The 18,019-nt window shown below is 44.5% G+C and overlaps 1 protein-coding gene across 1 annotated transcript; it reads left to right on the top strand.

Moving 5' to 3' along the window:
• The first annotated feature begins 519 nt into the window (after window positions 1-519).
• DDX47 (DEAD-box helicase 47) lies at window positions 520-13,549 on the top strand. Its single transcript, XM_061417800.1, has 12 exons — window positions 520-652; window positions 1,836-1,929; window positions 4,022-4,210; window positions 4,464-4,535; window positions 4,752-4,870; window positions 6,602-6,673; window positions 6,799-6,915; window positions 7,444-7,590; window positions 8,315-8,452; window positions 10,072-10,142; window positions 10,715-10,844; window positions 12,978-13,549. Exons 1-12 carry the CDS (start codon window positions 560-562, stop codon window positions 13,107-13,109), a joined length of 1,374 nt encoding a protein of 457 aa, XP_061273784.1. The 5' UTR covers window positions 520-559; the 3' UTR covers window positions 13,110-13,549.
• The last annotated feature ends 4,470 nt before the right edge of the window (window positions 13,550-18,019 follow it).

Raw genomic sequence — 18,019 nt, 5'->3', positions numbered from 1 at the left:
AGGCTGCAGTCCACGGGGTCGCGGAGAGTCAGATACGACCTAGCGACTGAAAAAAAAAAAAAAGGAGGGCTGACTGCAGACCCTGGTCATCAAGTCCTTCTGCTTTTGGTTCAGTTCCACAAGTCCTAACGTTTATATCCATCCTTTTTTTTTTTTTTTTAAATATATGTCAGTTCAGTTCAGTCACTCAGCCGTGTCCAACTCTTTGCGACCCCACGAATCGCAGCACGCCAGGCCTCCCTGTCCATCACCGACTCCCGGAGTTCATTCAGACTCACGTCCATCGAGTCAGTGATGCCATCCAGCCATCTCATCCTTTGTCGTCCTCTTCTCCTCCTGCCCCTAATCCCTCCCAGCATCAGAGTCTTTTCCAATGAGTCAACTGTTGGATCTCCATATGTACTTGTCCGCGAATCCCCGCCTGCCTGGCCGGCTGGTGCAAATCCCGGCCAAACCCTCAGCGGGGCGCCCACAACACGCCGCCGCCGCCGGAGAGAGCTAAAACTACGTTTCCCAGAATCCTGTGTCCGCCGACCCACTTCCGGAGTTCGCGGACGGCATGGCGGCGTCCGTGGAGCACGATTCCCCGGAAAGCATGGAGGCGCCCCAGATGGCGGTGGAGGTGGAAGAAACGAAAACATTTAAAGACCTGGTAAGAGTGGATGATGCCAGCTTCCCTTTGTTCTTCCGGCGGCAGGCGCGGGCAGAGTCCGGTTGCCTTCCATCTAGGCCTGTGGTGTGCGGAAGCAGCCGGGGCCTAGCTCAGATTTCCCCCAGGGTACCCGAGGCTCAGGTTTAGGACGAGGGCCCGCCCTCAACTCCAAGTTTGGATGGTGGGAAGGAGGCCGGGCCCAGGAGCCCCATTTGCCCATTTCAGCTCCACTTGGTGTGGCAACGCTGTGTTTGTGCAGGATATTGTCCAGTGCGACCTGTCCGATTTGGGTTTAGAATTCCGATGAGCCGGGTTTGAATTCTGACCCATTACTAGATGCAAGTTCTCTCGGTTCCTGACCTTCCACCTCTGTAAATTGAGGATTATGATAAGTATCTTATAGAACTGTGAAGATTAAATGAAGTAACCCACGTAAAGAACTTGTTGGCTTGGTCCCTCGTGAGTGGAGAGTGATGACAGCCTTGAGTTACTGTCCCAGTACTCAGAATTAAGGAGGAGACTGAGTCAGTTCAGTTCTGTCGCTTCGTGGTGTCCAACTCATTGGGACCCCATGGACTGCAGCATGTCAGGCTTCCCTGTCCGTCACCAACTCCCGGTGTCTACTCCATTGAGTCGGTGATGCCATCCAACCATCTCATCCTCTGTCGTCTCCTTCTACTCCCACCTTCAATCTTTCCAATCATCAGGGACTTTTCCAATGAATCAGTTCTTTGCATCAGGTGGCCAAAGTATTGGAGTTTCAGCTTCAGTATCAGTTCTTCCAGTGAGTATTCAGAACTGATTTCCTTTAGGATGGACTGGTTAGATCTCCTTGCAGTCCAAGGGACTCTCAAGAGTCTTCTCCAACACCACAGTTCAAAAGCATCAGTTCTTCGGCTCTCAGCTTTCTTCACAGTCCAACTCTCACATCCATACATGACTACTGGAAAAACCATAGCTTTGACTAGATGGACCTTTGTTGGCAAAGTAATGTCTCTGCTTTTTAATATGCTGTCTAGGTTAGTCATATCATGGCTGCAGTCACCATCTGCAATAAATACCTTTTGAATCAAAATGTAGGAGATGCATGTGTCACCAGCAAGGCTGCCCTGACAGTCCTTTAGTTGTGTGGGGGGCGAGTGTGTGTTGTTCTTTGCTAAACTGTGTTTTTCTGAATTCCAAGGGTGTGACAGATGTATTGTGTGAAGCTTGTGACCAGTTGGGATGGACAAAGCCCACAAAGATCCAGATTGAAGCTATTCCTTTGGCCTTACAAGGTAGGTTGAAATTAAGTATGTGGTCTGTTTCAGGTTCAGTGTAAAGTTGCACATACTCAGTTAAATACTTACACATTTGAGAGCTATTGCTTTGCCTACTTCAAGTGAAATAAAGTATGGTCAGTAAAGATAAAAAGTTTGTGGCTTTTTTGGCTTTTTAAAAAGTAATTCTGCAGTGTTAATGAGCTTACTTTCTGCAAGGTGGTTTGTTGTCTTTTGTCTTTCCAGCATTTCTTTCTCAGTTTCTTCTGGTTCTTTTCCTTTGCCTTGCAGTGTTAATTCTAGCTTCATCCTTTTTTACCCTCACTGTAAAATTCTACTAAGATTTCTCATCCAGTCCTGAAGCTTTAATGCTGGCTGCATCAGTGAGTTTCAGCCAGTGCTCATTAGAATCACCTGTGGATCTTTTAAAACTCTAGTGATTTCTGGGCTCCAGCCTAGACCTCCTGAATTGGAATTTCCAGGTGTGGGACCTAGGCATATACAGATATAAAACTTCATGGTTTACTCTGATCTGTCTGCCCCTAGGGGAGCACCACTGGTCTGATGCTCTTGCCTCCCACATCTGTATTTCTAGCCCATATTTTTTCGGATGAACTCCACAAACAAGTTTGTCCAACTGGTTTTTAGATACTTATTTCCAGGCTTACTGCAGGAATCTCAAGTTCCCTGGATCCAAACCAGAGTCTTTATTTTTCTCACCAGAACTAATTTCTCTGTAGCCTATATCTCAGTTTATGGCCTTTGATTTTCCCCAGGTAGAAACCTCTGTGCCAATCAGATTTTCTTTCATTACTTTCTGTCTTTTATTTTTATTTTATTGAAATATAGTTGATTTACAGTGACTGTTCATTTTTGTTTGTTACTTTCTGTCTCTCACTTCACCTGGCCTCCATTCAGGCTACCATCATAGCTCCCCTTGTATCCTCTCTGAGGTCTCATTTTCCTGTGCTTTCCCCATTTTGGCCCTTGAGGTCACTTCAGAGTGTAAGGAAGAGAGTCACGTTCAAGTTGCGTCAGGGAAAATTTCTAGGTGAGGAATCCTGAGCAATCAAGTGTGGCGGTCATTACTTGAAGGAAACCTTTCCGCTGGGTGCTGAGACATTGATTCAGTGTCCCAGTCTCTGGCCCAGGCCAAAGATCGCTGCCTTGGGGGCTACAGCGAACCTAGAGACAGTGGTTTTGGCTTGGGAATTAATTGCCAGATCTTCTCAGTTATGGCTTGATTGGCAATAACAGACCATTCTTAAGGAATCTGGCATTCTTCCCTCAGGAGGAGCAGTATAAACAGTGATTACTGTTAAGCTCCTTGGCTTCTCCTTATGCCATCAGGCCTGGGGTTTATCTTCTTAAAGAGTCATGTCATGTCATGTGTTAGTCGCTCAGTCACATTCGACTCTTTGTGACCCCCGGACTGTAGCCCGCCAGGCTTCTCTGTCCATGGGATTTTTCCAGGCAAGAGTACTGGAGTGGGTTGTCATTTCCTTCTCCAGGGGATCTTCCCAACCAAGGGACAGAACCCAGGTCTCCCGTATTGCAGGCAGCTTCTTTACCATCTGAGTCACCAGGGAAGTCTTAAAGAGTGTTGATACTTAAAGGTCATGATACTCCCTGCCTAAAATCCTTCAGTTCCTCTGGCTTAAAGGAAGACATCCAAACTCCTTAGCATGGCTGTGGGTTTCCTCATTCTTCTCCGTTTTCCCCCTTGACTTCTGTGTTCTGGCCATGTTGTACTTTTCCCTCTCCTTACTCATTCTGTGTTCTTTAAAGCCTCTTTCCTCACATGAGACTGTCCTTTCTTTGCTGACCTCCAGATTTAATTTGCTTGTCACCTCTGTTAGCCTTTCCTGACTCCTCCTTCCTTTTTCACCCTGTCCTACAGGGACCTATCATATTATTATGTATTGTGTGGATTTTGAGCTTATTCAGGACAGAGACCGTGTCTTCTGTCTGATCAACTTTCTCTTCCCCTCAATTCATCAAATATTTATTCATGGTCTGTGTTGTGCCCAGCATTTAGTCATATTCCCACCAATATGGGAATGGCGCAGAGAGCATTTCTTTGCTATTATGTATATTTTTTGTCTTCTAGGTCGTGATATCATCGGGCTGGCAGAAACCGGCTCTGGGAAAACCGGCGCCTTTGCTCTGCCCATTCTCAACGCATTGTTGGAGACGCCTCAGCGTCTGTTTGCCTTAGTTCTCACCCCCACTCGGGAGCTGGCCTTTCAGATCTCAGAGCAGTTTGAAGCCCTGGGGTCTTCGATTGGGGTGCAGTGTGGTAAGTGTTGGGAGGAAAGGACTCTTCACAGTTTCTTCACAGGTTGAGCATGAATGTGAAAGGGAATGAAAGGAAGTGTTAATAGAAGTTCACCAACCTAAAGAGCCGATTGGGTATTTTAGCTTCGGGGAAAGTTGTCATTGTAAGGGAAGAGAAATGAAAGTAGAAATCTGGCATTGGCTTTAAAAGATGTTTAGTGCATCATGGAAACAAAATTAAGGATCTCTTTTTAATATTCTTTTTATTTCTGTAGCTGTCATTGTAGGTGGAATTGATTCAATGTCCCAGTCTCTGGCCCTGGCCAAAAAACCACATATAGTGATAGGTGAGTAACTGACACCGGCAAAAGGCGCTGGTGAGGAGGGATTTCAGAAAAACCTACTGACGCTAGGTGTGATTTACTTGTGCGGAGAGTGTTCCAAGAGTGACTGTCTGTAACCCTGCTTAATGGTTTTTTTTTAAATTTCTGGAATTATTAGGAGCGGGAGTTTACTCCCTTTCTGTCCTTTTTCTTAAACACGTCCTCAACCTTTCTTGTTAGCAACTCCTGGCCGACTGATTGACCACTTGGAAAATACGAAAGGTTTCAACTTAAGAGCCCTCAAGTACTTGGTCATGGATGAAGCAGACCGAATCTTGAATATGGATTTTGAGACAGAGGTGAGCTCTTAACATCTTTCCTCCTCTTAGAACTTCTCAGGTGCCCCGTTTCAAAGTCTGATTCATAGCTCACTTGCTTTTTGGAGCACTTACTACTGTCAGTTAATTTAACATACCTGCTGCTTTTCTTTTTTGTTGAAAGATGGTTGATTTACAATATTATATTGCTTTTAGGAGTGCAACATAGTGCTTCAGTATTTCTGTGGATTATGCTCCATACACTCCATTTAAGATTATTACAGAATAATGACTCTGTGTCCCTATGCTGGTACAATATATCCTTGTTGCTTTTAAATTTAATTAATTTTGAAATTGAAGCATTATTGATTTACAGCGTTTCTGGTATATAGCAAAGTGATTCAGTTATACATATATCTATGTGTGTATATGTGTGTGTGTGCGTGTTCTTTTCCCCATTCTGTTCCATTATAGTTTCTTACAAGATATTGAAAATAGTTCCCTGTCCTGTATAATAGGACCTTGTTGTTTATTTACTTTATACACCGTAGTTTGCATCTGCCAATCCCAAACTATTAATTTATCTCCCCCGCTTCCTCTTAGTAACCTTAAGTTTGTTTTCTATGTCTGTGAATCTGTTTCATAAATAAATTGATTTCTACTGTTTTTTAGATTCCACATGTAAGTGATATCATAGGATATTTGTCTTTGTCTGACTTCACTTAGGATAATAATCTCTAGGTCTATCTGTGTTGTTGCAGATGGCATTGTTTCATTTTTAATGGCTGAGTACTATTACACTGTATAATGTACTGCCACTTTATCCCTCATCTGTCGATGGACATTTAGCTTGCCTTCATTTCTTGGCTGTTGTAAATAGTCTCAGCATCCTCTTAAGAATATAGTCTGACTTTTGAGGGGAGATAGATTAGGAATTTAGGATTAACATATACAGACTATTATATATAAAATAAACAACAGGACCTACTGTATAGCACATGGAACTGTATTCAGTATTTTGTAATAAGCTGTGCTGGGGGGGCTTCCCTGATGGTCAGAAGATAAAGAATCTGCCTGCAGTACAGGAAACGTGAGTTTGATCCCGGGGTTGGGAAGATGCCCTGCAGAGGGGAATGGCAGCCTACTCCAGTGTTTTTGCCTGGAGAATTCCGTGGACAGAGGAGCCTGGCAGGCTACAGTCCATGGGGTCACAGACAGTCAGACACAAGACTAACACACACGCACACATACACACAGTGGAAAAGAATCTGAAAAAGTATATGTATGTGAATCACTTTGCTGTACATTTGAAATGGTGTAAATCAACTATTCTTCAACTAAAAAACAAATAGTTGGGCAAAAAGCATATATATTATATGTAGTCTGACTTTGATTTTAGAGATAAGAAATATCAAAACCAGATTTTTTTTCTACTTCATTTGATTTCAACCTCTTCTATCTTTTCTTTAACAAGAAGTTCTTCATAACTTACTTAGTTGATTAATGCTTATTCTTTTCTTTTCTCTTAGATTAGCTATACTGTACTGATTTAAAATGTTCTTTTCTTTGATTAGCATTATTTTTTGATAGCATCGGGTGTGCTACCTGACAGTATATATTCAGTAAGTTTTAGCTGAATTGAATCGAAGGTTTGAGTTCCCAAATCCCCAGTGTGATGTATTTAGTTTGTGATCCCTTATCTCCTTCACAAAATACATTTGCAGGTTTCCAGTGTAAATGTCATGTTGGTATCCTTTGCTCTTTCTGCCTTAGGTTGACAAGATCCTCAAAGTGATTCCCCGAGATCGGAAAACATTTCTCTTCTCTGCTACGATGACCAAGAAGGTGAGCTTTTCTAGGACTTCTCTTTTCTTCTTTATGAGAACTGATAAGTAGAAACAGTCCCAGTAACAAGAGTAAAACCAGAGCACTTAGGAATCAACGTGCTAATCTAGATGTCCCTTCTCCAGGTGCAGAAACTTCAGCGAGCGGCGCTGAAGAACCCTGTGAAATGCGCCGTCTCCTCCAAGTACCAGACGGTTGAGAAGTTGCAGCAGTATTATCTTTTTATTCCTTCCAAGTTCAAGGTAGAGTGTTTACTCTGATCATTCCTTCCTCTCCCTCCCCTCCTTCACCACAGTGTCTGAAAGTGTCAGCTCTTGATTAGCTAAGTGCTGTTTGTTTTAGAGCTCATGCCGTGTTTACATTTATCACTGATAACGCCGAGCATTCCGGGAATTCACAATGTATTAAACCAGAGTAATGAAGTCATGATATAATCCCTTCCTAACCCCATCCTTGAGGTAGTTTTTCTTTGGTCTGCTTTTTATGTGGCTTTTTTGTGGGCAGCGGACCCTAGTCTTGTCCTCTGATGTAAGGGCTTTGCGTGCTTGCTGAGCCCAGCTCGCCTTGTGCTTGGTGTCAGGCTCTGTGTGTTACTCATGGTTCTCAGAGACGATAATGATAAAGCTGATTAAGGGGTGCAGGGCTGCCAGCTGAGCATCTGGGTAATTGAGAAGCAGCTAGAGGCTTAGTCTTTTATGTAGTTTGTATGCCCAGGACTCTGACTTTCTTCCAGGTTCAGTTACATATATTGTTTTGGCTTTGTGACTTAGGATACCTACCTGGTTTATATTCTGAACGAATTGGCCGGGAACTCCTTTATGATATTCTGCAGCACCTGTAACAACACTCAGAGGACAGCTCTGCTACTCCGAAATCTTGGATTCACTGCCATTCCCCTCCACGGACAGATGAGTCAGGTAACTATTCTTCAGCATCATTGGTGAGAAAGGTAAACCTCACGGCAGGAGGTTTCTGCAGTAGCAGCATGTGACACTAATGTGTCCTTCCGCAGTTGTCCTGCTGTTACGGGCTTTAAAGTGTTGCCGTCAATGCTGCTTCCTCCTTTCAGGATAGCAGGAGGCTCCAGTTAGAATATTCCACAGGTAGTCGTCTAGTATGGAAACTGTAGAGTTGATTTATTCAGCATGTGTGTGTGCTAAGTTGCTTCAGTTGTGTCAGACTCTGTGTTATCCCATGGACTGTAGCCTTCCAGGCTCCTCTGTTCATGGGATTCTCCAGGCAAGAGTACTGGAATGGGTTGCCATGCCAGGGGTTCTGGAGGAGGTCTCTTGCATCTCCTGCATTGGCAGGCAGGTTCCTTACCACTAGCACCACCTGGGAAGCCCGATTTGTTCAGCCCTTGTGGTAAATTATTTCCCAGTTACCCTTCTGTCATGTTTGACAATATTTTATGTTAGTATTTTCTAGTTTTAGTTTTGGACCTTTTTTTTTTTTTTTTTTTGCTTTCATGTTTCCTTTTGACCTGTGAAGCCCAGTTAGACTGAAGGGGAAATATCATTTAAAAAATTTCTTTCTTGGTTCTTGTATCTATTTAATGTGTCTAGTTTATGTGTCTTGGATTTCCAAGATTCCTTAGATTTTCAAGATGAAAATTCTTTCCATTTCTTTTCATTGTTTCAGAGCAAGCGCCTGGGATCCCTTAATAAATTTAAGGCGAAGGCTCGTTCCATTCTTCTAGCAACTGATGTTGCAAGCCGCGGTTTGGACATACCCCATGTGGATGTAGTGGTTAACTTTGACATTCCTACCCATTCCAAGGTGAGTCTTGTTGCTGACCTGACTTTCTCACCCAAAATATTTTTCTTTTCTTTTTCTTTCTTTTCCTTTCTCCTTCCCATCTCCTTTCCTTTCCTCCTCTCTAATTCTGTCTTCCCCCTTTCTTTTCTTTTTTTTTGAATTGAGGTGTAATTGACATGTAACATTATATTAGTTTAGGTATAAAATGTGTTGATTCAGTATTTGCATATATTGCAAAATGGTCACAGCATCTGTCACCATTCATAGTTGCACTTTTTTTTTTCTTTTGATGAGAATTTCTAAGATATTTTCCCTTAGCAACTTTCAAATGTGCAGTACTGTGTTTTTAACTCTTGTCCACAAGTTGTACATTACATCCCCATGACTTCCTTATTTTATAACTGAAATTTGTACCTTTTGACCTCTTTCACCCATTTCACATACACCCATCCCTGCCTCTGGTAACCACCAAACCTGTTTTCTGAATCTGTGAGCTCAGTTTTTTGTTGTTGTTAGATTTCACATATAAGTGAGATCTCTGTATTTGTCCCTGTCTAACTTATTTTACTGAGTCAAATACCTTCAAGGTCTAGCCAGTGTTGTCACAAACAGGAAGGTGTCATTCATTTATATGGCTGAATAATAGTCCATTGTGTCCAAAGTGTATTTCTTTTATCATCTGAGCCATCAGGGAAGCCCCCAAAGTGCATTTCTTAATGTTTTTTGTCTTCCTTTAGTTACAGTCTTGGGGTGTGTGTTTGGGTGTGTATGTGCGTCCTTGGGTAGTTAAGTATCAGAAATTAGGAAACTCTTGATCTGTTCATTCTCCTCATCTTGCACATGCCTGTGGACGTGTTGTCAATGAACGTGAAGGAAGGAACCCAGGAGAGGGGCAAGGTGCTCACCATCAGAGGAGCAGATGTTTCACATGCTGACCTCTGTTGGTCTAACTGATGAGAATGGCAGCTTGTGGTCCTCGGCGATCCCAGGGTTTCTCAGCCTCATTAACACCTCAGGCCGGGAGTTCTCTGTTGTGTGGCTGTCCTCTCCACTGTAGGATGCTTAGCATTTCTGGCCCCTACCCACAGGTGACTGTGGCCACCAGGTATGTTTCCAGACAGTTCATAGATGCTCCCTGGGGAGGACAAAGCTACCCCCAGTTGAGAACAACTAGTGTGTCTCGACTTTGTATTAAACTGCTGTAGACAAGGTGCTCTCGCATAGGATTTTCGCAGTAATGCTGAGTTTGCAGTGTGTTGTGCCCCTGACTCATAGACAGAAACCATGGTTCAGAGAGGTTCTGGGACTTGCAGACAGTTGTGTTGTGGGTTGGGATGGGGGGAAGCAGAGCTGGGACCCAGGTCTACCTCTAGACCCGGGCCGTTTTCCTCTGTCTGTGTCTGTGGAGGTGTGCTTTATGGATTCATCTTTCTATAAAAGAAAGGAAAAGCGGGGGTCAGTTTTGTGCTGTGAGGAGAATTTAAAAAGTGAGGCAGACATATTTCAATGGATTGCCAGTCTGTTTCTCCACATTCCAGGACAGATCTGTTTTCTTTCAAAGGTTGGCGGGAAGACTTTACATACAGAGTTTTTAATTCATATTCCAGCTGACTCAGAGTTACTTGCCCATTGTGTTTCAGGATTACATCCATCGAGTGGGTCGGACGGCTCGAGCTGGGCGCTCTGGAAAGGCTATTACCTTTGTCACACAGTAAGTGACCCGACTTCAGGGCAGAGCAATGTAGAGAAAGAAGCAGAACCCTGGGGCCAACTCACTTGGAACCTGACTTCACCTTTTACTGTAATAGGCACTAAGCCTTCCTCATCCCACCTTCATCATTTGTAAAATGGAAATAGTAATACCAACCTTGCAGGGTTTTAATGAAGACTGAAGACGTATATGTAAAGAGCATATACTGCACGTGTGTAGCGGAGTCCTTGGTGTATAAAAGCACACACACCAAAACCCTGTTCTTTTAACGTCTGGAGCCAGAGAACAGTGACCATTCCCTCAGCTCACCATATTACAGTAACTGTTCTTCTGATTTTGTTTTTAAAGGAACAAACAGCCACGTGTCCTAGGCTTTTCGGGAGTCAGGGATGTGGTGGGTGGTTTTCTGCTGGGCTCTGCACAGCAGGTTGCATTTAATCAATGTTCTGAAAAGGAGTAATAGGTTTGATATTACTAAAAACCGTGGCTCCTGTTGTGTCATCGTTTTGGGATGAACAGATGGACGTGTGTGTTGTCAGCCAGCCAGAGCCGTGTCAACTTTCCTTCCTCAGGTATGACGTGGAGCTCTTCCAGCGCATAGAGCACTTGATTGGGAAGAAACTGCCTGTCTTTCCAACCCAGGACGACGAAGTCATGATGCTGACAGAACGCGTGACCGAGGCCCAGAGATTTGCCCGAATGGTGTGCAACTCGTTCATTTGTTTATTTTTGGCTGCGCTGGGTTTTCAATGTTGAAAGACAGGCTTTCTCTAGTCGCACCGAGCCCAGGCTGCTCTCTAGTTGCAATATGAGGGCTTCTCATTGTGGCGGCTTCTCTCGTTGCTGAGCATCGGCTCTGTGGTGCACGAGCCTCCGTAGTTGTGATGCATGGACTCTAGAGCACAGGTTCAGTAGTTGTGGAGCAGAAGGTTAGCTGCTCTGAGACTTGTGGGATCTTCCCGGACCAGGATCGAAACCATGTCTCCTGCATTGGCAGGCAGATTCTTTACCATGGAGCCACCAGGGAAACCCCTGCAATGCCTTTTCTCACCAGCTTCTATGCAACCTAACTGCATGCAAGACACTTTATCGTGTTAATCCTCAATAAATGGTATTATTTTATTCCAAGTGTAAGATGAGTATGCTAAAACATAGAGATGCAGGCAGTTTGCTTTTGACCCTGTAACTAAATGGTCAAATCAGGGTTTGGACTCAGTCTGATCACGGTGACTACATTCATTCCCAGCCACCATCTGTGGTGGCAGGAATGGTGAGGCAGGAAAACCTTTGAACTTGAGAAGACACAGCTGTGAGTCTGCACAAGGTGTCTGACCTCTCAGAGTCAGTCCCTCACCTGCAGATCAGGAAGAGTAGTTACCTTGGAGACATGGTGTATGAGCATCAGATAAGTCGGGTGGACAGTGTAGTTCCTGAGAGCAGCTGTAGGGGGAGCACTGGAGATAGAAGGGTCTAGAGGAGAACGCTTGCCAGTGCCCTATTATCCCAGGAGTGCTGCTCTGAGGGGTGAAGAGTCTTAGTGCACGGAGCGCTTTCTGAGTAGCTGAGGTATGGGCTTGTTTTTCTGCCCATATGGAAGTCTTGGTGTTTTTGTTTATAGAAAATTTGATGTGTGTTGGAAAACATTTTTTAGAAAATACAGAAAGGATTAAAATAGTGAAATACACAAAACCATTGATTACATTTGGCTGTTTTTCTTTAGCCATAATGAGACTTTTTCCAATTTGTATATGACTTTTATCTAAATGTGTATTGTTTTTTCTGTTTCAACTAATCTAGATTCATGTGATCACATTTTTTTCTTTTTCTTTCACATTTTAAACTCTATTCAAAAATCTTCATCTAGGCTGCATGTTAGCGTTCATTTGATTCAGTTACCAAACTTGCCTAAACATAGCGGCATGACTGATTTCTTAGAGTCACTGAAAGCTCCTTCACTACCTTCTGAATTGGCAAGGGGCCAGATTATGTGTTCTAGACAATTAGTAGTCTGAGGAGGATGAATTCAGTTTTTTAAAACAGCACCACTTGTAGGTTTTAGAGATGTTACCTTAAATGCTAGCTTTTTAAAATTCTCATGCCATCCCTTCTTAATGATTCTGTTATGAATATATAACGTGCTTTCCATTGATATGTGTTCATGCTTTTCCCAGTTTTATATATTTTAGTTAATAACTGTGTTGAGCATCCTACTATGTACAGCTTTGCACACTTGTTTCCTTAGAATAAATTCCTAGAAGTAGAATAAATTGTTGAGTGGAGAACACACAGTTCAAATTCATACAGAATGCCCAGTTGCTCTCCAGGAAAGCTATAGCAGCTTACACGATGTATGTGACATTGTACGCGGGACAGTGTCTGTGTCTCCCCACTGCCCTGACCAGTTCTAGGCATTACCGTTCTCTTAAATCTTTGCTAGTCTGCCATATGAAAATAGTAGCCCCCTGTTTTCATTTTTTTATCTTTGATGACAGTTTTGTATATTGGGATTTTGGTTTTATTTCTTTGCTAATGTGAGGTGTTAGGGAATTACTTAGGGTTTGTTTGTTTGTTTTAAATAAATGAATTCTCTTAATTTATCAAGATTTTATTTATCTAGCTTGCCAGCTACACCAGGTTTCTTAGTTGCAGTATGTGAGGTCTATTAATAGTTCCCTGACCAGGGATCCAACTGAGCCTGCTGCATTGGAAGCAGGGACTCTTAGCCACTGGACCGCCAGGGAAGCAGAGGGCTTGACTTGATGGAGTGGAGACCAGGGTGTGTTCCCCTCAGTGACAGCAGTTCACGATCAAGCCCGTCCTTTCTGTTTGTTGCAGGAGTTAAGGGAGCACGGAGAGAAGAAGAAGCGCTCACGGGAGGATGCTGGGGACAATGATGATACGGAGGGTGCGATCGGTGTCAGGAACAAGGTGGCTGGAGGAAAAATGAAGAAACGGAAAGGCCGTTAATCTCTTTTATAAAGACTTGATTTCTGCCTTCTGTGCTGTGGAGATGACTGAAGGAGAGAACGGGACCTCTTCCTCAGGCCAGTCCGTCAGCACGTGTCCAGACGGCCCGGCTCCTACAGTACTGGGCCCCCGTCTGTGTGTTCAAGCATTGTTGCTGTGGGACATTGTCACAGAGCTGATGTCGAGACTCGGACTGGCCTTCCACTGTGGTTACTTGTTCCTGACATGAGGAGCACATGCTCTCCTGTCCCTTCACACCCTTCACACAGACCTGTGCTTTTTTCAGCTGCAAATCAAGGACTGGGCTAATGAAGCCCTCAGCCTGAAATTGCCAAGGAAAGGGATGTTTATATCTAAAAAACAGTGGAACTCAAGCAGTCTCAGCTTGTGTTTCATGACTCTGAATGGGAAATAATAAATTTAAATATTATTATAAATAAGTTCAGACTCCTTCAAGACCTTTTTGTGGTAAAGGCTTCATAGGAGAAGACTTGCTGTGCGCGGATGTCTCTGGTTGCGGCTAGTGTGGACTGCTCTTCACTGCGGTGCGCAGCTTCCTCGTTGCGGTGGCCTTGCCTGTTGTAGAGCGCTGGCTCTAGGTGCCCAGCTTCGGTAGTTTCACCTCACGGGCTCAGTAGTTGTGGCACACGGGCTTAGTTGCTCCAAGGCATGTGGAGTCTTCCCGGAGCAGGGATCACACCTGTGTCCCCTGCAATGGCAGGTAGATTCCTAACCCACTGTGCCACCAGGGAAGTCTTCCATGTACATCTTAATGGAAAGTGCATGTTGTGTTTCTTAAAGTTGAAGTGTTCAGTAATGAAAAGTAGATGTCAGTAAAATTCTCTGTGGGAATCAAGTGTGGACCGTTGATTGCAGGAAGATCTTTGTAAATATGGTGGGTGGGGTGCCTACCACTGGGGGCTAATTCTCCATTAGTGTATTTCCTGTTGGGACTCTCAGAGCAGCTTAGATACTGGTAGCTCTGTCTCCCTCTGAGCCAGTGGATAAAAGCCAATGGATGATTGCTATTTCAACTCGGTGGAGGACTTTAGAAGCAGGCTTAATTTGAATCAGATTGTGGGTGGTGGGCTTCCATGGTGGCTCAGATGGTAAAGAGTCTGCCTGCAGTGCTGGAGACTCAGGTTTGATCCCTGGGTCAGTAAGATCCCCTGGAAAAGAAAATGGCAACCCACTCCAGTATACTTGCCTGGAAAATCCCATGGATGGAGAAGCCTGACAGGCTATAGTCCATGGGGTCACAAAGAGTCAGACACGACTGAGCACTTTGTGGGTGGTGCGTAAGAAGAGATGAATTATTCTGAAGAAGTCTGAACTTTTTAAATAGGATTCCAAACCTAGGGTCTGTGGACCCTTCAGGTACATGCATATTTCTGCAGAGACTAAAAAGGGTAGAAACCTTCTAAAGCTTGGCTGCTTTCTCTGAAGTACTTTAGAGTATGCTTTGCTAGGTTGGGAAGATGGGCCACTAAGGGAAGAAAGGTGGATGATGTGTCTTCAGGCATATTGGTGGGTCCAGACCATAAACTATAGAGTCTCAGGCAGAATGAGTAGAGAGATCCTTGTGAAGGGCAGCAGGCACAGAAATGAATGTGATTCAGGTGCAAATGAGGACGAAGCTGTGGGTTTATATCACTAATCAAGCTGTTTTTCATGCTCCCTGTCCGCCAAGGCAAGATTGTGAAGTCTTGAGTCTCCTGGGGCTCCTGTAACAGTGAGTTTCCCTGGTGGCTCAGACAATGAAGACTCCGCCTGCAATGCAGGAGACCCAGGTTCAATCCCTGGGTTGGGAAGATTCCCTGGAGAAGGAAATGGCAACCTACTCCAGTGTTCTTGCCTGGAGAATTCCATGGACAGAGGAGCCTGCTGGGCTACAGTCCATGGGGTCACAGAGTACAATGTACATGTAACAAAGTACCACAGAGGGGGGCTTAAAAGAACAGCAGTTTGCTGGATCACAGTTCTGTAATCTAGAGGTCCAGGATCAAGCTGTCACCAGGGCCATGCTGCATCTGAAGCCTCTCGAGAAGGGTCTGTCCTCTCTGCTAGCTTCTGGTGCTTGCTGGTGGTCCTTGGCTTGTGAAAACGTAGCTCCAGTCTCTGCCCCCGTCTTCACATAACCTTCCCTTCTGTGTGTCTGTGCTTTTACATGGGCTTCTTGTACAGATGCAGTAGTTGAATTTAGCTGTTTTTAGTTGCTAAGTTGTATCTGACTCTTAGTGACCCCGTGAACTGCAGCACACTAGGCTTCCCTGTCCCTCACTATCTCCTGGAGCTGCTTCAAACTGTCCATTGAATCGTTGATGCCATCCAATCATCTCCTCCTCTGTCACCCACTTCTCTTGCCCTCAATCTTTCCCAGCACTGGGGATTTAGGTCACACCCTACTCTGGTATGACCTCATCTTGACTCATTATATTTACAAAGGTCCTATTTTCAATAAGGTCACATACTTGCATTCCATGTAGACATGGATTTTGGGGAGACACTTCAACCCAGTACAGACTGTCTTTCTGGACTGCTACATTTTGGGGGGGAGTGAAAGAGTTGGCTTAAAGCTCAACATTTAGAAAAAGAAGATCATGGCATCTGATCCCATCACTTCATGGGAAATAGATGGGGAAACAGTGGAAACAGTGTCAGACTTTATTTTTTTGGGCTCCAAAATCACTGCAGATGGTGACTGCAGCCATGAAATTAAAAGATGCTTACTCCTTGGAAGGAAAGTTATGACCAACCTAGATAGCATATTCAAAAGCAGAGACATTACTTTGCCAACAAAGGTCCATCTAGTCAAGGCTACGGTTTTTCCTGTGGTCATGCATGGATGTGAGAGCTGGACTGTGAAGAAAGCTGAGCACCAAAGAATTGATGCTTTTGAACTGTGGTGTTGGAGAAGACTCTTGAGAGTCCCTTGGACTGCAAGGAGATCCAACCAGTCCATTGTGAAGGAGATCAGCCCTGGGATTTCTTTGGAAGGAATGATGCTAAAGCTGAAACTCCAGTACTTTGGCCACCTCATGTGAAGAGTTGACTCATTGGAAAAGACTCTGATGCTGGGAGGGATTGGAGGCAGGAGGAGAAGGAGATGACAGAGGATGAGATGGCTGGATGGCATCACTGACTCGATGGACGTGATGGACGTGAGTCTGAGTGAACTCCGGGAGTTGGTGATGGACAGGGAGGCCTGGCGTGCTGAGATTCATGGGGTCACAAAGAGTCGGACACGACTGAGTGACTGAACTGAACTGAACTGACAAGATTGTGTTGTGGAATTCAACTGGTAGAATTAATTACAAAGAAAGTGGAGAAAAGACAGGAAGTAGCTTCCCCAGTGGCTCAGTGGTAAAAATCCACCTGACAACGCAGGAGACGTGGGTTCGATCCCAGGGTCAGGAAGATCCCCTGGAGGAGGGAATGGCTACCCACTCCAGTATTCTTGCCTGGGAAATCTCATGGACAGAGGAGCCTGGTGGGCTATAGTCCACGGAGTTGCAGATCAGACAGTACTGAGTATGTATGCACACGAGTCTTCAGAAATGGGAGGATGGCTAGAAGTACAGAAATTTACAGTGACATCCTCTTAAATGTAAATTGTCTTTGCAGTAAAGGTCCCAAAGGGTCTAGTTTTAGAAGTGGGGAAGGAGGCCTCTAGCCTTTCTTCTAGTCCCATCTTGGTGTAATTTCTTAGTTCTGCTTTCCTGATTTAGGACACTGAGGGCTTTAAAATAATTAACTATCTTCCCCTGCCTCCCAGTTGCAATCAATTCCCACACCTAACTTATATGACTTAGAGGGATTATCTTGCAGTAGTCAGTGATGCTGCCCCAGAGAAAATTCTCCCTTATTTCTCGTCTGAATCATAGAGCCACTTTATACAGTATTCATTGTATCATGGTTTCATGATACTAACCAACCTAGTTTTACTTCCTTCCTCCGTGCTGAGCCAAAGTGAAATGAGGAAAGTATCTTTACCTTATGAAGGGAGGGGTCTTAGGATCCCAAACAAAGCTATGCTTTTCCCAGCAGTCATGTATGGATGTGAGAGTTGGACTGTAAAGAAGGCTGAGTGCCGAAGAATTGATGCTTTCAAATTGTGGTGCTGGAGAAGACTCTTGAAAGTCCCTTGGACAGCAAGGAGATCAACCCTGAATGTTCATTGGAAGTACTGATGCTGAGGCTGAAGCTCCAATACTTGGGCCACCTGATGCGAAGAGCCGACTCATTGGAAAAGATCCCGATGCTGGGAAAGATTAAGGGCAGGAGGAGAAGGGGGCAACCAAGGAGGAGATCGCTGGATGGCATCACTGATTCAGTGGACATGAGTTTGAGCAAACTCGAGCAGATAGTGAAGGACAGGGAAGCCTGGTGTGCAGCAGTCCATGGTGTCACAGAGTCAGACATGAGTTAGAAACTGAACAACACAGGATCCCAGTGCTGGGGTTTCAGCCAAGAAGGTGGTTCTAAGCTTAAAGCAGGCCCAGAATTCCAGGCTGTCTGGAATTTAAGGGCCGTCTGAGAGGATTCTAGAAGTTGCTGGGAGGGATCTAGACTCAACTAGATTATGATTATTATTTTCCCAGCCCTTCAAAAATGTGATGAAGGACTTCCCTGGTGGTCCAGTGATTGAAAATCCACCTTCCAATGCAGAGGACAGCAGGTTCGATCCCTAACCAGGGAAATAAAATACCACCTGCCACGGGGTAACCAGGCCCACATGCTGCAATGAAGACCCAGTGCAGCCAAGAAAAGTGGATCTCCTGGAACTTGGCTGACTCTATAGGAACATCTGGTTTATAGCCAGAGTGTTTTCCAGGTAAGTTCCTACCTGCAGATCTAGCCCCAAATCCAAACCCGAGACTATCTGCCCCAGGTCCTTCAAAGCCCTGAGG

The sequence above is a fragment of the Bos javanicus genome, chromosome 5 (assembly GCF_032452875.1).
Source record: "Bos javanicus breed banteng chromosome 5, ARS-OSU_banteng_1.0, whole genome shotgun sequence".
In the NCBI taxonomy this organism is placed as follows: Eukaryota; Metazoa; Chordata; class Mammalia; order Artiodactyla; family Bovidae; genus Bos; species Bos javanicus.
This window is presented reverse-complemented; position numbering and strand designations above follow the sequence as displayed.